Source organism: Onychomys torridus, chromosome 18, assembly GCF_903995425.1.
Source record: "Onychomys torridus chromosome 18, mOncTor1.1, whole genome shotgun sequence".
NCBI classification, from domain to species: Eukaryota; Metazoa; Chordata; class Mammalia; order Rodentia; family Cricetidae; genus Onychomys; species Onychomys torridus.
In genome coordinates this window covers 34978007-34997204 of record NC_050460.1, presented here as the reverse complement: position 1 = coordinate 34997204, position 19198 = coordinate 34978007, and the positions used below count along the sequence as shown (strand labels likewise).

The 19198-nt window shown below is 43.5% G+C and overlaps 1 protein-coding gene across 44 annotated transcripts in view; it reads right to left on the bottom strand.

The window, feature by feature from the left end:
• The window catches only part of Map4k4 (mitogen-activated protein kinase kinase kinase kinase 4), a 153495-nt gene that overhangs the window by 36991 nt on the left and 97306 nt on the right, over nucleotides 1-19198 (bottom strand). For all 44 annotated transcript variants that reach the window (XM_036167653.1, XM_036167656.1, XM_036167660.1 and 41 more), the window contains exons 7-12: nucleotides 18896-19026; nucleotides 17993-18047; nucleotides 16613-16691; nucleotides 12604-12779; nucleotides 8370-8442; nucleotides 6821-7031 (exon numbers count right to left, since the gene is read on the bottom strand). In XM_036167653.1, coding sequence (XP_036023546.1) covers nucleotides 6821-7031; nucleotides 8370-8442; nucleotides 12604-12779; nucleotides 16613-16691; nucleotides 17993-18047; nucleotides 18896-19026 — 725 coding nt within the window. The remainder of the gene's footprint in view (nucleotides 1-6820; nucleotides 7032-8369; nucleotides 8443-12603; nucleotides 12780-16612; nucleotides 16692-17992; nucleotides 18048-18895; nucleotides 19027-19198) is intronic.

Genomic DNA, 19198 nt, shown 5'->3' with positions numbered 1-19198 from the left:
ATTTGAACAGAAAAACTCACAAGATAATGGGCACATGTAAAGATTCCTGAGACTAGGCCATTAAGCAAGTCTCAGGAGAAGAATAAATGAACAAGCCCAGTGGCCAAGGCAAAGAACGAGATAGTTTCTTTCTTACTTGCCCTCCATAGTAGACTTGACTATTCACAAGTATAAAGTATAAATTGAAACAAGAGTATAAAACTGCTACAATTTAGGGAAGAGAAAAAGGCAGGTCCAGAAAGAGTTACCAACGTTCAACCCCTTAGGCAGGTGGAGCAGTGAGTGGTCTCAGCAGCAGCTAGGAGAAAGGGCAAGTGCACACTCAGGGACCCTGGCCCAGACACGCTGCAGACAGCAGGAACAGGAGCATTTGCAGACGAAGAGGAGGACAGTGCACACACACCCATCATGTCAGTGCAGAGGAGGAAACCACAGGACAGAGGAACTGCTCCACTGCATACCTCCCCACCAACCTCCCAGGACCCAGAGTCTGAGAATCTGACCGAGAAGCAACAGGACACATTGTGAGCAATCCAAGTTCTTTCTATTTAGAAAGGCTGTAACAGCAGAACTTAAAACAACCCACTTTTCAAATGTATCTCCCTGTCTCTCTCTGTCTCTCTCAGGTTTATTTATTGTGTATACAGTGTTCTGCCTGCACACCACAAGAGGGCACCAGATCTCATTACAGATGGCTGTGAGCCACCATGTGGTTGCTGGGAACTGAACTCAGGAACTCTGGAAGAGCAGCCAGTGCTCTTCACCTCTGAGCCATCTCTCCAGCCTCCTAAATATCTCTTAATAGATGATTAATAGGAAAGGCCAGCTTCTTGAAAGAAAACAGCCTAAATGAAATGGCTCTGCTATTAATACCTATACAATATATACTAGCTTAACCCTGTCATTGTTTTATCAGTTTAATAAAAATCAAACAAACCGAAAAGCTGCACGATGCTGTAAGAATGATCCCCAAGGTCTCTCAAATCGTCTTCAAGGGTGCCAGAGTAAATACATACTTTTCCAGCTGTGCTTCAATTACCCAAGCCCCTCACCAGTTTGGTATTAAAGTTAAAATCTTCCCCAAGTCTGCCATATTGATACAGCTCTAAGGCCCATTCAAACATGCCCTGAATTTACTGGTGTTAGTAATAGACTCTTCCAGTATATTCTAGTCACTGCCATTCAAGAGGCTTGAGGACATGCTACCACACACATGTGACTAACTGTGTGCTTGCTTATGTTACAGTTTTGATCACCTTAAAGAGAAAATAATGACTGGATTTTCCCCAAAGAAAATTTTCCCCATCTTAAGATATCAACGTTTGCTGAATTTACCAAATTTAACTAAAAATAAAAGCACTAGAAATACATGTCAAAAGAAGAACACTCAAGGACTTACAAGAGGTTCTTAGAAACAAGACAGGCACTGTCTGGGAAACAACTGAGCCACCGCTGGCTGGACAGAAGCAGGCCTCAGCTTCGGGCGCACTGGCTGACTTCTCTGGGAATGCTGCAGATCAGGACAGCTGGAGCTGGGAAAAAGGCAGCTAGTGTGGACGCCTGACGTCAGACGCTAATGATTTGCTAAACAATGGCCTTTTGTATGGGAGGGCAAGTGAGGAAATGGTTCTTACTCCTTTGAAATGTGTGGAAAGCCTCTGAAAAACTTCTGAGGCAAAGGAGTTCAAATTTTCCCTTCTATGATCTCAGAGCCAAAAAACACAACAGACACATGACGGCTTATTAACTCTTACTGAGAAACTATCTTTCCTAATGCTAACCCCACTCCACAAAGAAATTGTCTTTTCTCTCACTTCCCTTTGTCTTTTAATTTACTCACTTCTTTGGCCCTCCAAACTGGAATAATCCTTGTGTCCTGGGCAGAGGAAGAACTCTACTGGGCACACACTCCATGCCCACCCTGGCTGAGGAAGGCAGTCCCCAGTAACAAAGCCGCAGCTGAGATTGCACGACTAAACGCTAAAGAAGAGCATGGAGGAGAAATCAGTTCTTTAAACAGGCACAGAAAGAACGTGAGAGGAAGAGTGGGTACCCTACTGCAGTGTAGGACAGGAAGAGGATCGAGCGCAGAGAAAGGAGCCAAGAGCTTTAGTGAGAAGACTGGCCTGTGCGAAGTCAGCACGCTCTCCCGTGCTTCCTGGGACTACAAGAAAGCAACAAGAAAAGCAGAAAGCAAAAAATTCAATCTCGGTAAAACTAGAAAACTGATTCCAAGCCATCTAGGGAACTGAAGACGCAGGAACATGCACCTGTGTGGAAGACTCTCAAGGCTGCCAACAGACCAGAACTACCTGACTAGGAAAGCTGGAATTTCTTGCCTGTCTTTTGCCTCACCTGTGTCTGACCTAATATCCACGATGTCTAGGTAAATCCTTCTGGAATGTATTAACACTCCTTGGTTCCACCAACAAAGTTTAGGAGATCATCAGAGAGCAGCACTTGGGGTGTCTAACAGGCTCTCCTTAGCAAAGCAAGGAAGACTTCCCGACAGAAGCGTCCTGACTTGCTTGTCTTTGTTCAACCACAACGACTTCAGACAGCTGTTACCACTTTGGATTAGGGTAACATGGACTGTTCCTAGCCATGATCACTCATATCTGACTCCAGAATCAACTGTGTCTTCCCCTCTGAGGCAAGTGCTGCATCTGCATGACCATACATAACACCCCAGCAAACAGGAGACAGAGCAGCTGGTATCTAGCTGGCTAGGGGAGCGGCACATAAGTACTTCTGAAACATAAAGAACCTGTTAGGAAGAAAGGGGACACACCTAGCTGCAGGCTAGTTTTATGGCAGGTGACAAAATAGGGGACTTTTGTACCATGTTTTCCCCTCACTCCTCATTTTTAAGCATCTTTTGCTGGTCTACTGAAAGATAACCATTTAGGCTTTTTTAGTTTTTTTTTTTAATTATGTTTATTTAGTATGCACATGTGAGCAGCATGCTCCCACACTGCACATACGGAGGTCAGAGGACAACTTGGAAGCGTTTTCTCCTTCTGTCATGTGGGTCCCAGGGGTTGAACCTCAGGCCATCAGACGAGAAGCAAGCACCTTTATCCACTTAGCCATCTCACTGGCCCAACACTCACTCATCTTATGAATGAGGCTGAGTATCTTCACTTACATTGTTCATAACAGGAATTTTTATTTCCAAAGAAAATGTCTGACATAGCCTTTTATTGAAAGGGCTACAAATCACTCAGCTGCTGTGGATATCGCTCTGTATGCTGTGAATGTGTTGCTCTGATTGGTTAATAAATAAAATGCTGATTGGCCAGTAGCCAGGCAGGAAGTATAGGCAGGACAAGCAGAGAAGAGAATTCTGGGAACAGGAAGGCTGGGGCAGGAGTTGCCAGCCAGACACAGAGGAAGCAAGATGTAAAAGTACCAGTAAGCCACAAGCCACATGGCAACTTATAGATTAATAGAAATGGGTTAATTTAAGATATAAGAACTAGATAGCAAGAAGCCTGCCATGGCCGTACAGTTTATAAGTAATATAAACCTCTGTTTTTACTTGGGTCTGAGCGGCTGCAGGAACAGGGTGGACACAGAAAAACTTCAGCTACCCTCAGCCTCAAAGATTCCCAAATTGCCGTTCTGGAACCCAGGGTGCACACAATGCTTAGAACTGCTGCCGGCTAAGGAAAAGAAGCTACACCTCCCAAAATCCAACTGTGGCTTCTGTTTGTGAGAACACCTGCCATTCCAGTGCCTAGTTCTATTTGTAAGGTCCGTTCTTTACTGTTTGAGAATTTCATACATGCAAATAATACATTTTAATCAACCCCATCCCCTCGTTCTCACCCTTCCAATTTCCCTAACATCACCTTTCCTCTATTTTTTAAAAGTTTATTTTACTTTTAGCAAATGAGTGTTTAGCCTGCATGTATGTGAAGGAGACCAGCTCCCTCTTTTTCCCCCAGGGTACTCTTGAGCAGGGAGAAATGAGGAATATGTAGATAGAAATATAGGAGAGACAGAAACAGGATAGCTCGGGAGGGCCTGGGTCAAAACCCACCAGCCCCTTCTGTCTCCACTAAAGGGTTTTTTTAAAGGAATGCCAAGGGGTGGAGCAAAAGACCTCCCCCAGCACAGCCAAGTGCAGACCATCCCAGACACCTGGTGATCACGCACATGGTCCAGCCATCCCCTAATGCAGCCCTGCTGTGTAAAGCAAGCTCACATCTCACTAGGAAGCTTTTGTGGGCTCCCACATGTATGTATGTGTAACACACGTGGTGCTTGGAGCCCATGGAGTTACAAACGGTTGTAAGCCACATGTGGGTGCTGAGAACCAGATCTGGGATCCTCTCTATAAGAGCAACAAGTGTGCTCTTGATCACTGGGCATCTCTTCAGCCTCCTCTATGTTTAAGAAAATTGGTATCAGGGGACCCTGAGTGTGACTTTACACTAGATATGAACTAACAGACTAATGAAAACATGTAAAGCAGACATCTCTAACTACCAGCCATCTACTGACTGAAACAAAATAACCTGAAAACTTCAATCCTTCCTGATGAACTGTAGCTCTCCTCAGTGTGTGCTCCTCACTGCCCACCTCACAGAGAGGCTGGATGCCAGTCTCACTATTATACCTGAATCAGCATGTGCTCCTCACTGCCCACCTCACAGAGAGGCTGGATGCCAGTCTCACTATACCTGAATCAGTGTGTGATCCTCACTGCCCACCTCACAGAGAGGCTGGATGCCAGTCTCACTATTATACCTGAATCAGCATGTGCTCCTCACTGCCCACCTCACAGAGAGGCTGGATGCCAGTCTCACTATTATACCTGAATCAGTGTGTGATCCTCACTGCCCACCTCACAGAGAGGCTGAGTGCCAGTCTCACTATACCTGAATCAGTGTGTGATCCTCACTGCCCACCTCACAGGGAGGCCGGATGCCAGTCTCACTATACCTGAATCAGCATGTGCTCCTCACTGCCCACCTCACAGGGAGGCCGGATGCCAGTCTCACTATACCTGAATCAGTGTGTGATCCTCACTGCTCCCTCACAGGGAGGCCGGATGCCAGTCTCTCTACTGTACCTGAAAGTCACTGTCACCACCCGTGTTACACACCAACTCTAGATGATCTAGCTCGTCACAGAAGGTATAGCCCCATAAGGCATTACCACCTGCCTGGGCAGTGGAGAATGTCCAGGAACACAGTACTAAACATGCTCAGAGCCTTTCATCCCAGCACCTCCAGTAAGCCTCCAAACTCATTCCAGTTTTCCGGTCTGTTCACAAAACAGCGAAAAAAGTCTTAAATATTTTGAAGAAATTTGCAAGTAAGTTTTTAAAAGTCATACAAACACTTAATGACTTTCACCATAAGAGTTCTAGCTGAGTATTTACCTATCTCCCTTAGTGAGGCACACACTGGTTTCCAAGCAGTGAACAAATCCGCAGGATAATCAAAGCCACCATGCCAACATACACCGCTACATGACCTAGGCAACAGCATGTTTAGGTATTTAAACTAAATCCCACTAGAAATGTCATTACAGGGCTTTAGTTTTAATGATTCTTCTACTAGAAAAAAATAATAAAGGTGGAAAAAAAGATGTTCAAATCAAATGGAAACAGAAATGATGAGTGAGAAATTAGGGGCTGTGGCATATTAAGTAAAAGGTAGTCAAGAAAAGAAAATCAAAACATTCTTGATTTTCAAGTGAACTGCAAGAAAACTATATTTCTACTAATTAAAAATAAAAACAACCTATAAGTAATTACATTATCAATGCTGAGAATATTAATGTCTTACATGAACATGATGTGTGGGAGCCCGTTTTCAGGTTCCTCATGGCTTTACCCAGCAGGTCCACAGAGAGGATGATTGGACCACGGGCCTGAGTGCAGGTGTCTGAGATGCTCTGCACTTGGCTGTGCTTGGGGGAGGTCTTTTGCTCCACCCCTTGGCGTCTCTATAAATACCCTAGGGCAGAGACAGTCAGGGCCCGTTGGAAAAGGTTCCAGGCCCTCTTGAAGCTATCCTGTATTTTCTATCTGTTTATCTCTATAATCTAAATCCTTCTATCTAATATTTCCTGCTGCTCACACTCAAGAAAACTCTGGGGAGCTCTGGGGTTGGTGGGTAAACGCCCCACATTGATGCAAAATGTACTAGTCTGCCATAGAACAAAATTAATTTTCTAAAGGATTCTGTTTTTGGAATTTACTTCTTTTTAAAAAACCATTTCTTATGTATGTGTATGTGGGGAGTGTACGCATGCATGTGTCACAGCACACATGTGGAGGTCAGAAGACAACTTGCTGGAGTTCATTCTCTCTCTACACTACCTAGGACCTGGGGATCAAACTCCAGCTGTCAGGCTGGGTGGCAAGCACCTAAATCCATGGAACCAACTCCCTGGCCTGACGTTTTTACTCTTAAATCTACCCCAAAGTTAAGGCAATTGGAAAAGAATGTTTTTCTTATGAAAAAGTCTGAAGTGTCAGAAAAATAGAGAGAATAGCAAAGCACCGAGGTCGAGTCTGAGCAAGTCCAGTTAAGCCCAATGGGAACAGTACAGACAGCTGGTCTAGCGCCATCTTCAGGAGGATGGAGTTCTGCACCTCACAGTACACATAAACTCAAGGGCTAGGCAGGTCCTCGGCATGACACACTTCTAAGGCCTCAAAGAATGTGGAACCTGCCAGTCCAAAGCACAAGCTTTCCTTCAGTTCTTTGAATCGCTACCTATTATCTACTTCCATACTACCTCAACAAGCTAGCTGCATGTGAATATGGCTACGGAACAGACCAGCGCGGGTCTCCTCTACCTCTTCCAGCCGCCTCCTCTGTTCTTTCTGCTGTTCAATCCGTTTCTGCCTCTCCGCCAGCAGCTGTCTCTTATACTCCTCCTGCTCCCGGAGCTGCTGCTCCTGCAGAAGCTGCTGCCTGCGCAGAGCCTCAGACCGTTCCTTGTTCTCCTGCTGCAGTCTCAGGAAATCCCGTCGCAGAGTCGACTCTCCAGGCACGTTGACGATGGAACTGCAAGGTGAAGGAGAGGACTATCAGGGCTTCACCATCACCTTGGCCTCTGAGGGAGCACACGGAACAGCATCCTATTCCTCTTCTACACCTGGTTCTCTCACTGAGAACTTAGCCCAGGAGTCCAATCACCGTGTCCACCAAGGACAGCTATGCCTACAGCTCAGGAGGCTCACATCGTGCTTTGTCATGTAGTATATCTGAAAATTCAGTCCTAGATGCTTGGAAGGCATTTCTGTGCGGGACTCTCAGGTGAACAACACAATGGAAGGCTGACCTCACCTTCTTTCACTTCAGTGCTCTCTCGGGCCTCTCATTTTCCATCATTACAAAGAAACATTGGTGCTCAGCATTCCTTCATCCTCACCTGGCCAGCATCAAGCCTGACCTGTATTCCCTGCCACTGTTTTTGTACGATCGGGGACAGCAGCAGGCCCCAAGCAGGGGCACTTGACGTAAGAAACTTATCTAGTTCTGCTTTCTCCAATCCCACATCACACAGAAGAGCAAGAAAACAGCCCTCCTTTAATTCCTTTACTACAGATGCCACTGTGTATCCTATATGTGCCATTCTATTTTCTAAAAGCAATTACAGTACTCATGGAACCAGTTCTAATTTCCCTGAAAATTTTAGTTTGAAATGGACTCAGATCATCTACTTAAGTTGTTGTAGGATTTCTTTAGTAAAACCTATGTCCCTCTTCAAACTCTTATTCCTAGCACATGGCTTCCATGGGTCTCAACACATCATTCTTCTAGCTTTGTTCTGGTCTGTACTCAACCATGGGTAAGGCCAGCCGGAATGATTGTCAAACCCATTACTAAAGTGAAAATAGAAGAAAGTAAATTCTTCACTCTCTCAGCCTTCTGCTGGACTTCACTACACTTTGGAAAGCCAGAGATAAACCAAAACATAGAACACTCCCTAAAGAGAAAGCCGAATGCTGGTAATCACATTTGCAGTAGGCAGGAAAATGAAGCTTTGGGAAAGCGGCTTCAACCCAAGTCCTATGGCAGTTTCAACAGCCGGCCTTTGAGCAGGATGCTTCTTTGTGTGCAGGCCTGACTGTGCTGGCTGGCAGAGACTTGTACCACTGTGCCTCCTGGAGCACTAAATGTCAGCGGCAGCATTTCCTCTGCCCCAGACACAAAACTGGCTTAGAAACAAAACAAAAACTGGGTAACAGTTTGGAGTGGGGAGCTGCTCACAGAAATCTGTCATAAGGCGAGAATGGAAGACTGAGTGCAAACAATACTATCTGTTACGACCCAAGAGCCTTGCGGAATGCCGGCATCAGTGGAGCTTGCTCTCTAAGGCAGCAATGGTGGCACCATTACCTTGGCTCTCCTTCCTGTTCAGGCACTTCCTCCTCTTCCTCCTCGCTCCCACTGTACTCATACTCGGTTTCATCTAAAAGGCGAGGACAAGAAAAACAGGAGAGTTGACCAATCCTAACAGGCACCTGCATAGACAGGCAAACATTCCCAGAGGCATAATGACTGAAACAAGGTGCTCTTTGTGAAAACGGCATTCTGGAGAAGGACTTGCACAGGAGAAGAGATGCTGACTTCCCTTATCAATGACAGTAAATCCCGAGTCGGCCACATCCCCTACAGAAGTGCTGGTCTTTCAGCACTGATAAATTCTCATAGGTGGGATTTTCTATGAGAGTTTCACAAGAAACATATTCACAAAGAAACCTATTGTAACAAATTAAATATAAATTGATGAGATAGATAGGCAGACAGACAGATAGATGGTAGATAAGTAGATAGACATAAATAAAAATTTAACTGCTGAATTTAACCAAGGCAACCAAAATCACAACAAAATTTAATTACTTTCCCATTTGAGCTTTCACTGAAGTGGCAAGAGAGAAAGCTTTGCCAAATGGAAATAAAAAGAAACATTAGGTATGCACTTGACAGCAGCAACAGAATTAAACATTCCCAGGAAACATGACTGAAGGGGAGCAGAAAGAAAGCAAGAGCCTGAGGAAGGGGAAGGGCACTGTGAAATGCTGTCTTCTGGACATGACAGGGCTGTTGCAGTCATGAGCTCACTGCAGCTGTGGCTAACTGTACAAGACATGCACAAGATCATTCCAGCCAAAATTCTGGCACAGGTGGGGGAGGGGCTTTCCAGGCTCTGCCCCTTCCTGAGGAGCTACAGGTAGTGCATAGCTGCTGTTGACATTTTTCTTTGAGGGTGTGGCCTCAACCATGGGGTTTTAGAAAGAGCTGAGATAAAATTAAAAATCACAAGTAACTTAATCAAAAAATTATAGCAGAAAATATCTCAAACATAGAAAAACAAATGGACATCTACAGACAAGGGAATTTAGAATCCCAAATAGACATGGCCAGAGAAGACCACTCTTCATATCAGAGTCAAGGTTTCAAATATACAAAGCAAAGAAGCAATACCAAAAGCTGTAAGAGAAAAAGCCAACCTACAAACAAAGGCAGAAATCTCAGAATAGCATCAGATCCTTCATCCACAACCCGAAAAGCCAAGCAAGCATGGACCAACATATCTCACACCTTGAAAAGAATTAACTGACGACTAAGACTAATGTTATCTTTAATAATTGATGGAGGGGGAAAATATTTCAAGACAAACACAAATTAAAGCAATTCATGGTAACTGAATGCCTTTCAGCATGGCAGAACATTCTTAAAGGAAAAGAGAAAAAGGCTTCATGCACAAGAATACTAGAAAGAATACATTTCATGAAAGGAGATAAAAAAGAAGCCAGAGCCAGGAGCCCAGGAAAAAAATCAGTCATGTGCAACAGAGCAAACCAGGAAACCCCTAATCCTAAGAGGGAGGAGCCAAGAAAAACTAATAATCCAACCAACCAGAATATCCACTAAGAAAATCATAGGGATTAGCAATACTCTCAATAACAACGGTAAGCACAAATACAAAGATGGAAACTGACTGACTTAAAGCTCAAGGTTGCTGTTTGCTGTCTCCAAGAAACACACCTAGCTAGTGAAGACGTCCACACATTGACCGGAGCTAGAATCACCTGACCAAGCAAAGAAAATCGGTGCATAAGCAGGCAGAGCAGCTGCTGTATCTGATACAGCAGCGTTCAAGCCAAAGTCAGAAGGAGAAGCACCACAAGCTACAAAGGAAACAGTTCATCAAGATCATATAACAACTGTAATGATTCATTCATCAAATACTGTGGCCACCAATTTTCTAAAACTAATAGAAGACGTGAACGGTCACATACATCCTGACAAAAGAGCAGTGGGAGATGTCAATACTCAACTGTCATATTTAGACAGTTCTTCCAAACGAAATATCAGCACAGATACTTTAGAACTAAACTACACCAAAAATCAACTGGACTTAATATCTATAAATTATTCCATCTTCACACAGAAAACCTTATCTAAAATTGATTACATTATAAGCCACAAAACGAGCTTCAACACACAGACAGATAGAAGTAAGAAGACAGAAAAAGAATTCCTTTTATCGTACCAGACCACAGTGGAATACAAAGAGAAATCAACAGCCAAAGAAACTCTGGATCCCAAACAACACACTTCTGAAGGAAGCAAATGAAAAAGATAGCAGTGTACTGACCCTTGGTGTACCCAGGGAGTCCTAAGAGAGAAGTTTATTACTTAAGTGACCACATTAAAAATTCAGAGATCTCAAATAAAGCTGTAGAAAAATGAGAAGCTAAAACAAAGTCCAGCACATCACAAGAAATTAAGATGAGAACAGAAAGTAATGAAATAGACATGGAAAGAACAATACACAAAATCAATCAAAAGATGTAGTTCTGTGAAAAGATTAACAAGATTGACATAGTCCTACTTAAACTAACAAAAACAGAGAGAAATCCCAATTTAACACTAAAGGTAAAAAGCAAATTGTTACCACAGATTTCAAAGAAATCCAAAAGATCATTAGAGAATTCTCTGAAAACTTACATTCTAAAGGGCAGGAAGATATAGAAGAAATAATCAATTGCTAATGCCTACAATCTAGCACAGTTCGATCTGTAAGATGTAAGCATGCAGATAGGTCCTTAACAAGTGCAGGACTTGAGCAGTGACTAAAAAGCTCATAAAGACAAGTCCAGGATGGCATGGCAGGTTGTTGCCAAACATTTAAGAAGGATCTAACACCAATACTCTCCCCATTCCATCAAAAGGAAGGGAAGACTCTATCAAACCCATTCTATGAAGCCAATATGACCACAAGCAAAACTGAATAAAGATATAATAAGAAAAGAACATTAAAATCCAACTTCTCTAATGAACACTGGTGAAAAATTCTCAACAAAATACTTGTCAATTGTATTCAAGAATATATTAAGACTATATACTAAAACCAAAGTGGTTTCACCTCAGGGATACAGAGCTGTGCAAATCAACAAATATAATACATGATACAAATAAACTTCAGGACAAGCTCAAATGCAGAGAAGACATTGGACAAAGTTAAATGTGTCTTCATGAGACAAGTCCTGAAGAGCCTGGCATTATGGCTCATATCCGTAATTCCAGCACATAGGAGGCTAAGATAGAATAAATATGTAGCTTGAGCAATTGTGAAGCCTCCCATAGACAGACAGACAGATAGACAGGGCCCTGAAGAAGTTAGGAACATAGAGCATAAGACACCTCAAAATAGTAAAGACTATATATGACAAACATATAGACGACATGTCTAGAGGTACAAGATGGAGGACAATGAACATATCCTCTAAAATGTATAATTAGACACTAATATGGTACTTCAAGTCCCACCCAACAAAAGCAGTAAGACATAAGGAATAAAAATAAGAAAGACATCAAGGTTTTGCTAACCTCAGGCACTATAACTCTACACTTAAGACCCTATGGCCCCTACTTTGAAACTCTCAGATCTGATAATCACCTTTCATCAACTTTCAGGATACAAAATTGAACATACAAACCCAGTAGCTTCCCTAGATACACCAACAGCAAACTTGCTAAGAGGAAATAAAAAGTATAAAGGAATAGCCCTAGCCAAGGAAGTAGAAGGCCTTTACCATGAAAACTTTAAGTCACTTGAAGACAGCACTCCACAGGAAAACTTTTCCGTGCTTAAAAAAATAATCCAGAAGTTCATATGGACAGAAGACTCTGAGCCAAATCAACTCTAAGAGAAAGAGTACAGCTGGGGATGTCACAACGTCTAACTGCAGTGACAGAGCACGGGGTGGCACGAGAACCTGCCGCGCATGTTCTGAGGCTCTCTCTTACAGTGTTCACATGTGTGTGTCAATGTGTGGGGACATGACGTAGGGGGGAGGGCAGCTGCTGAGCAGCATTCACTAGCCGTGGTCTTTCACAGGAAGGGAAAGGACATGCGGCAGCAAAGTGGAAGAGAGGATGCGAGGATGGGAAGGCAGAGGAGAGGGAAAGAGGGATGGCAGGGAAGGTAGTGGAGGATCAATAACAACAAACCCTGTATTTAAAAATGTCAGGGAGAAACCTTTAACACTAGTCTAAAATCTTTGAAAATGTATTCAGTGTTGTGTTAGGAAAAAGGTGCAAATAAAAGGAGCCTTAATACCTTTCTCCCCTCTCTTCTTTCTGGTCCGGTCTATATGATCCTTCAGCTGGATTCGAACCTGCCTTTCATTAGGCTGATCCCTTATGAAAGGGTGTTTCAAAAGCTGCTCTGTAGAGGGACGCTGCATGTAATTCTTCACCAGGCAGCCTTCTATAAAGCTGAAAAATTTCTTTGACCTGGAAGAGGAAGTGAAACACATCATCAAACTTCTACCGCAAAAGTAAGGCTCCCAAACACTAGTCACAGCCTGGAGACGATTCTGCCAACACACAGCCATGCTGGGAGAACACACAGGCGCTCAGGACCGGGGGAGGGGGGGGGACGGGGGCAGGAGCACTAACGTGGCTTTCCGCTCACAATATACCAGAAACTGCTGTAAAAGAAGGGAAAGGAAAGGAGTTTAAGGCTAATGTTACTCAGTATCTACCACATCATGGGGGTGGAAGAGGCAAGGGAACAGAGGAAGGGCTCCACTAAGTGGGGGTGGGGGTGGGGGGATGGGGGACACAGACACACGGACGACGGGACTGGAAGGACAGCACAAGCAGGAGCACAGATGGGGGACAGTTGTCTGGTATCCAGAAAACAAGAACAGACACAGATGAGCAGACGTCCTGCATCAGTGGGCAAACGTGGGCATCCTGGACCTACTGACCCGGCATCCAGTCTTTCACTGGTTTGACTCATCAGGTCCCAGTGCTTGATGTACAAAGGCAGAAACAGCAGGTTTTTACTTTGGGGGGGGGGCACAATAACGCCTGTCACCCAACATCTGTGCCAGCAGCCACTTGCAGAGCTCTGCCCTTTTCCCATTCCCGGCACAGTGCATGAAGACTCATACACCTTTGGTTGGAACATTTAAAAAGGTTATGTGTATGGATGGAGGCTAGAGATGACTCAGAGGTTAAGAGCACTGGCTGCTCTTATAGCGGTCCTGAGTTCAATTCCCAGCAACCACATGGTGCCTCACAACCATCTATAATGAGATCTGGTGCCCTCTTCTGGCCTGCAGGCATACATGCAGACAGAACACTGTATACATACCAAGTCTTTTTAAAAAAATGTATGAGACAGAGTGTGTGTGTGTGTGTGTGTGTTGGGAACAACTCCATGGGTTCACCTCTTTCCTTCTACCTTTACACAGATCTGGAGATCAAACTCAAATTCCCAGACTTACAAGAAGACAACTTCCTTTACTCACTGAGCAACCTCATTGGCCCAAGTTAAGTCATTCTGCTGGGTTATCTTTTGATCCTCAGTTCTGTGACGGTCTCTTAGTAAGCCTTTCCTGGCAGCATCCCACCCTAAGTTAAGAACAGTTCTTCTGGAGATAGCTGCAACTCACAGTCTGTACACTGTAGCTTTATTTCTTTGGTACAGACTGAGATGAGTTCTTTACTTTTCAACTTGTCAGTCATGTTCAACAAAGGGTATTTGAATAAATTTTTGTTGAATGAATGAGCTATTCATCTTTAAATTTAGTTCAGTTCTAATTATATTACTTCTACGAAGTATCCCTTCTACAGCTTATATTTTCAAACTATTTTTTAATTCAACAAATATTTGTATGCGCATCTATCTATGTTAGACTCAGTAAGAACACATCTGTGAAACAGAGGAGAGAAGAGTTAGTACACACAACAGCAGGTATATATCAAACTCAGAGAGGAAAATCAAACAAACCCAAGTGGGAACAAGAAGACAGCATTTAGGGTACAGGAACATGAACAAAGGGCAAAAGAAACAGCGACTAACGAGTCCCTTTCTGGGGCTATTACAAACAGTGGGAGAGAATGGAAATAGCTCAGGGTCACCTCACAGAAAGGTCTGTGGTTAAAGAGAGACACAACAATCTATGTAATCCGTACAGCACAACATCCTAACACAGACTAGTAAACCTGGACCCGCTAAGACCTTTCATGAACTAAGGAACCAGTGCTGATTCTAAATTCTGACCCTGAATTCCTAAATGAAAACACTCTCGTGCACCATGTCCACCAGGCAACACTTAGGAACCAACCATACATGGTATATTCGTTAAAATCCATGACTGAGTTCTCCTGGCAGGTGACATTTTCTGATAGCTGTTTTTCCAGAAAAAGTAACAAATTTACATCTGGGAAGGAAGACAGAAATCCCAAAGGAAGAAGCTGGCTACACTTGCAAATACTTGGATAAAATAAGAATTGTGGTACAAATCAATCAGTGTAGCATTTTACCTAATGTAGTTGGAGGACCCAAGGAGGTATCACTCACCATCTGTCTCTGTTAGCATATTGTACATGCAAATGGTAACCAAAATCTACAAATAATGGAGACAGTGTGGGGTATTCTTCATTCAGAATACTGAATTGTAATCCTCCCAGAACAGACTCTCATTAATCAAATCTCATGAGACAAAGAAAACAAAGACCAGTTGGTTCAGCACAAACTAACTAGTTCCTCCAGCCCCTTAGCTTGATTCTGGGAAGCATCCACTACACATTTGGTGTCCTTGGAACTGGCTATCAATGATGCCCACAATCATCACCTCTCACTTATTAATACAAGGAACTAATCCTGGCCAAAAATTTTTGCAACTGTGTGGTCCTTCAAATCTCTCTAAACACTGGTCTAATGGAATTAGGCAATTCTTTTACTTAGAATTACAGTTAAAGAGTGTGTAAAGAATGGGAAAGTATCTTGCAAGTAAAAGAAAGGTGAGAAAGGAAATGTGAAATGTGCTGAGCAGCAGGAGAGTAAACCAAGAGAGGGGAGGAGGAGACAGATGGGAGCATGGGTGTGCCTAGAGCTGAGGGAAAGGAAGTCTGCATGGCTCAGAAGATAGGCAACCAAAAACGCAGCAGCCAGTAGAAACTGAAAGACCAGATCCAAATGAAAGGACCCACAGTGAGACCCTGGGCGGGTTTCAGAAAGAGCAACAAAATCTAAGAGGGGGTGACATGAATTAATTGGGAAATTAGTAAGACATAAAAAAGAGGACAATGGCCAGGCGGTGGTGGCGCACGCCTTTAATCCCAGCACTCAGGAGGCAGAGGCAGGCAGATCTCTGTGAGTTCGAGGCCAGCCTGAACTAGCAAGTGAGTTCTAGGAAAGGCACAAAGCTACACAGGGAAACCCTGTCTCGAAAAAACCAAAAAGAAAAAAAAAAAAGAGGACAATGAAAACCACAACAATGAGGCAGGACTCAGCAAGCCGAGAGAGCAGGAAGGGCACAGAGACGGGCAGGGCTAGAAAGCACGGGTGCTGGAGTGGGACAGGAACTACCAGACAGCATTCAGGAGGGACTAGGCAAAACTCTCAGCCCTCCTCCCCCCAAAGACACTGCCCCTCCCTTAAAGATTTACAACCAACCAAAGCACGTCCTCATAAGCTGTACTGCAAACACTGTCCATGAATGTCAGCATTCTGAACAACCAACGCAGACGAGCAGCAAGAAGAAAAGCTGGCTGCCCAGGGGCGAAGGACGTTCTCTTAACAAGCCCTTCTGGGACTAAGAGGGGTGTGCCTACCTGCCATTTTATCAACCATCATCACAGTCACTGCCCCCCTTTAGATGGGGGTGCTGTTCTTTTATCTAGATGCTTCAAATGGTCCTCCTGTTGAAGTCTTTAAGTCATGGGGCTGCAAACATGCACCATGGCCCCAGACACCTTTCATCAATAGAAAATCTACTACCAGAGGACTTTCAACACATCTTTGCCATTTTAGTAGGAAAATGTTCTACAACATGTTACACTCAAAAGATGTCTAAACATTAAAATATAATCTTTTCTCTACATTATGGGGCTTTCAAATGTCACCTGTCATTAGTGTGTAATCTAAACAATGTATCAAGCACACCACCACAAAGAAATAGATGCACTTTAAATTGTTGAGGGCACTGGCTTTTGTCACTGAAATTAGAATGGCCAGAATTTTATTCCAGAACAAAGGAAAACTATGGGGGTGGGGGGTGGGGGTGGGGGTTAGGGAAGGAATGATGGAGGGAAATCCACACACAGCTTACCATTTTTTTGACTTCAGCCTGGGAGGAGGGTTTCTGGGGATGAGAAACAGTGCTCTCATTGGGTGCATGTCACAGAGAGCTGGGGAAAGGAGACGGCTGTATCAGTAAGGCACTTATTTATTTACTCACTCTTGACTTCCAGGATTCATTCACAAATAATCTGAAACCCGCTATCCAAATACTGTTTCTGTCCAACAACTGTCTGAATGTCAAGTAGACGAGATGTCTACTATGAATCCTAGGCCATACCTTGAACTTAGCATTTCAAAACAGCCAAATATAAGGAGAAAACCAACAATTCACAGCTTCAAAAAGACACTGGAACGTTTTCATAAATCAAAGATAAGTATTAATTAAAATTTAAAAGAAGAAACTACTTACAGATTATAAAGAAAATGGCTGTTTTCCTAAGGTTGGTCTAAGGATTAGAATGGCTTGTGAAGGTTTTCAGTTAGTATTTCAAACGGTACAATGCCTAAACACAGTAAGCGCCTTCAGAACCTCCATGAAATACTGTGTTACTCTGCTAGTGTCAGTAGGAAGAGTAAAGATAGATGAGTGTAAACGGTGCCGCTATTTTTGTAGTTACTGTCTGTATTTACCTAACTCCACGAGAGGTGAGCTCAGCAGACGGCACACTAGGATGTCACAATAGGTGAGGCCTGTTTTCAGGAGAACTTAGAAGGCAGCTGGGAATGGGGACTAGACTAGCGGACTCCAGCGTCCCATTATGAAAGGAGACTGAGACAGAGGTCAGCAATAGGTCCCCCGTCTCAACAGCATAGAAGACACAAGGGCTGCGGCTTCTGCGTTCGTTGTGACTGATTTTAACTGTCAATATGTTTTCATTCATTCAACAAATATTTACTCAACAACTATGTCTGAGGCACTATACAGTCTTTGTGTATAAGCGGACCAGGAGAAAATGCTGCAGATGTTCTCCTTCCTTATTTTCTCTACATTTCTATTACAACCTTAATCAAATACCAACTTTATGATTGATCAACTTACTGATTTAACCCAAGGAAAAGTGAACTCAAATCTTCACAAAAAATTCCATAAATAAAAGATAATATCTCAGTTTGTAAAGCCAACATAAGAACAAAATTTTATGTTTCAAACAGTATTTTTTAAATGCAATGAAGAAAAAATGAGCTCTTATTAATTTCTGATCCTGCATATGAACAGGCTACAGAGCCTGAGGGCCCTGAAAGGAGTCCTGGCTACCAAGAACTCCCCGTCCATCTAAAGCCACTCTTGCTGGTGGGGCCTTCATCCACTCGCTCCACCAGGCATGGCTCCGCCCCCAGTGGCCCTCGGGTTCTCACAGGTAGTAAGTCACACCGAAGAAAGGAGCTCAAAAGGAAGGAAGCTACTCACGGGGGGCGCCTTCCGCCATCTCGATGGCTGTGATGCCACAAGACCACAGGTCGCTCTGCAGAAACAAAAGAGAATGTTCTAGATGCCTGTTTACATTTCTGGACAAGTCACACAAACGAAATAAAAGCATCCTGCAGGTGAACAAGCAAACAGTACCTCTCCAGCCCCAGGGACAACTGTCATTTATTTCAGCATGATGTTATTCTGACAATGTTGGAAAGTTTTCAAATTTTAGGTATATATCAACAGTAGAAAATCATAAAGTCTGCAATGTATTTTTAAATACTTCAAATTAAAAGGAAATTCCTCTGCAGCAATGGTTTAAATTACTCCTCATTAATTGGGTATTTTGCAACAAATACTGAGATACCTGGGGAACAGCTGAAATATGAGCTCAATTTGAACATCATTAACAGGTACAACCACTAAAGCACGTTTGGTTTTGCTGACAAATCAAACAGTAACAAAGTCAGCCTGAATCAGATTAGATATGGGTTTTATGCCTGGATTTAAAAAGTGCACTATGGCTTCAAGTCCCTAGAGGTCACCCTAAATCACTTCAATTTATTTGTATAACTAAGAGAAGTTATAGAACTTGTTACACAGAATACTATAAAATTTCAGGGGGCACTATTACAAATTTTGACAGTATATTAAAAAGAAACCATATCTGATTCTAATGTACCCTTCAAGCTAAGGAGGAGGGCATGTGACTGGCCGTCTATAAGCAATGTGTTCTCAGTGAGATCACAAATGAAGCAATAGACCAACAGCAACAAACCGGCATCTTAGCACAGGACTGCCCGGGAAACCTGCATTCAACAGTCCGCGCATTTCTCAAGCCTCCAGTTCTCTGCAACGCTAAGGACCCACGGATGCCCGGGAAGAGCAGGTGCCTCTTACTCTGTAGTCATAAGTGGCGTCCGGGTTCTCATCACAGGCAATGACCTCAGGAGCCATCCAGTAGGGTGTGCCTATGAATGTATTTCTCCGTCCAACCGTCCTGTCCAGCTGAGCACTCACACCAAAATCAACTGAGGAACCAAAAGCAAGGGAAAGTGGAGCACAATTACCAAGGAAGAAACACACTGTAAGGTGTCACAGTAAACAACCAACACTGCTTTGTCAACTGCAGAATTCTTGAGGCAGGCAGCACTGGAAAGCAGTACCCCTCTCTCAGAGCAAGGGACCAGCAGAGGGCCTATT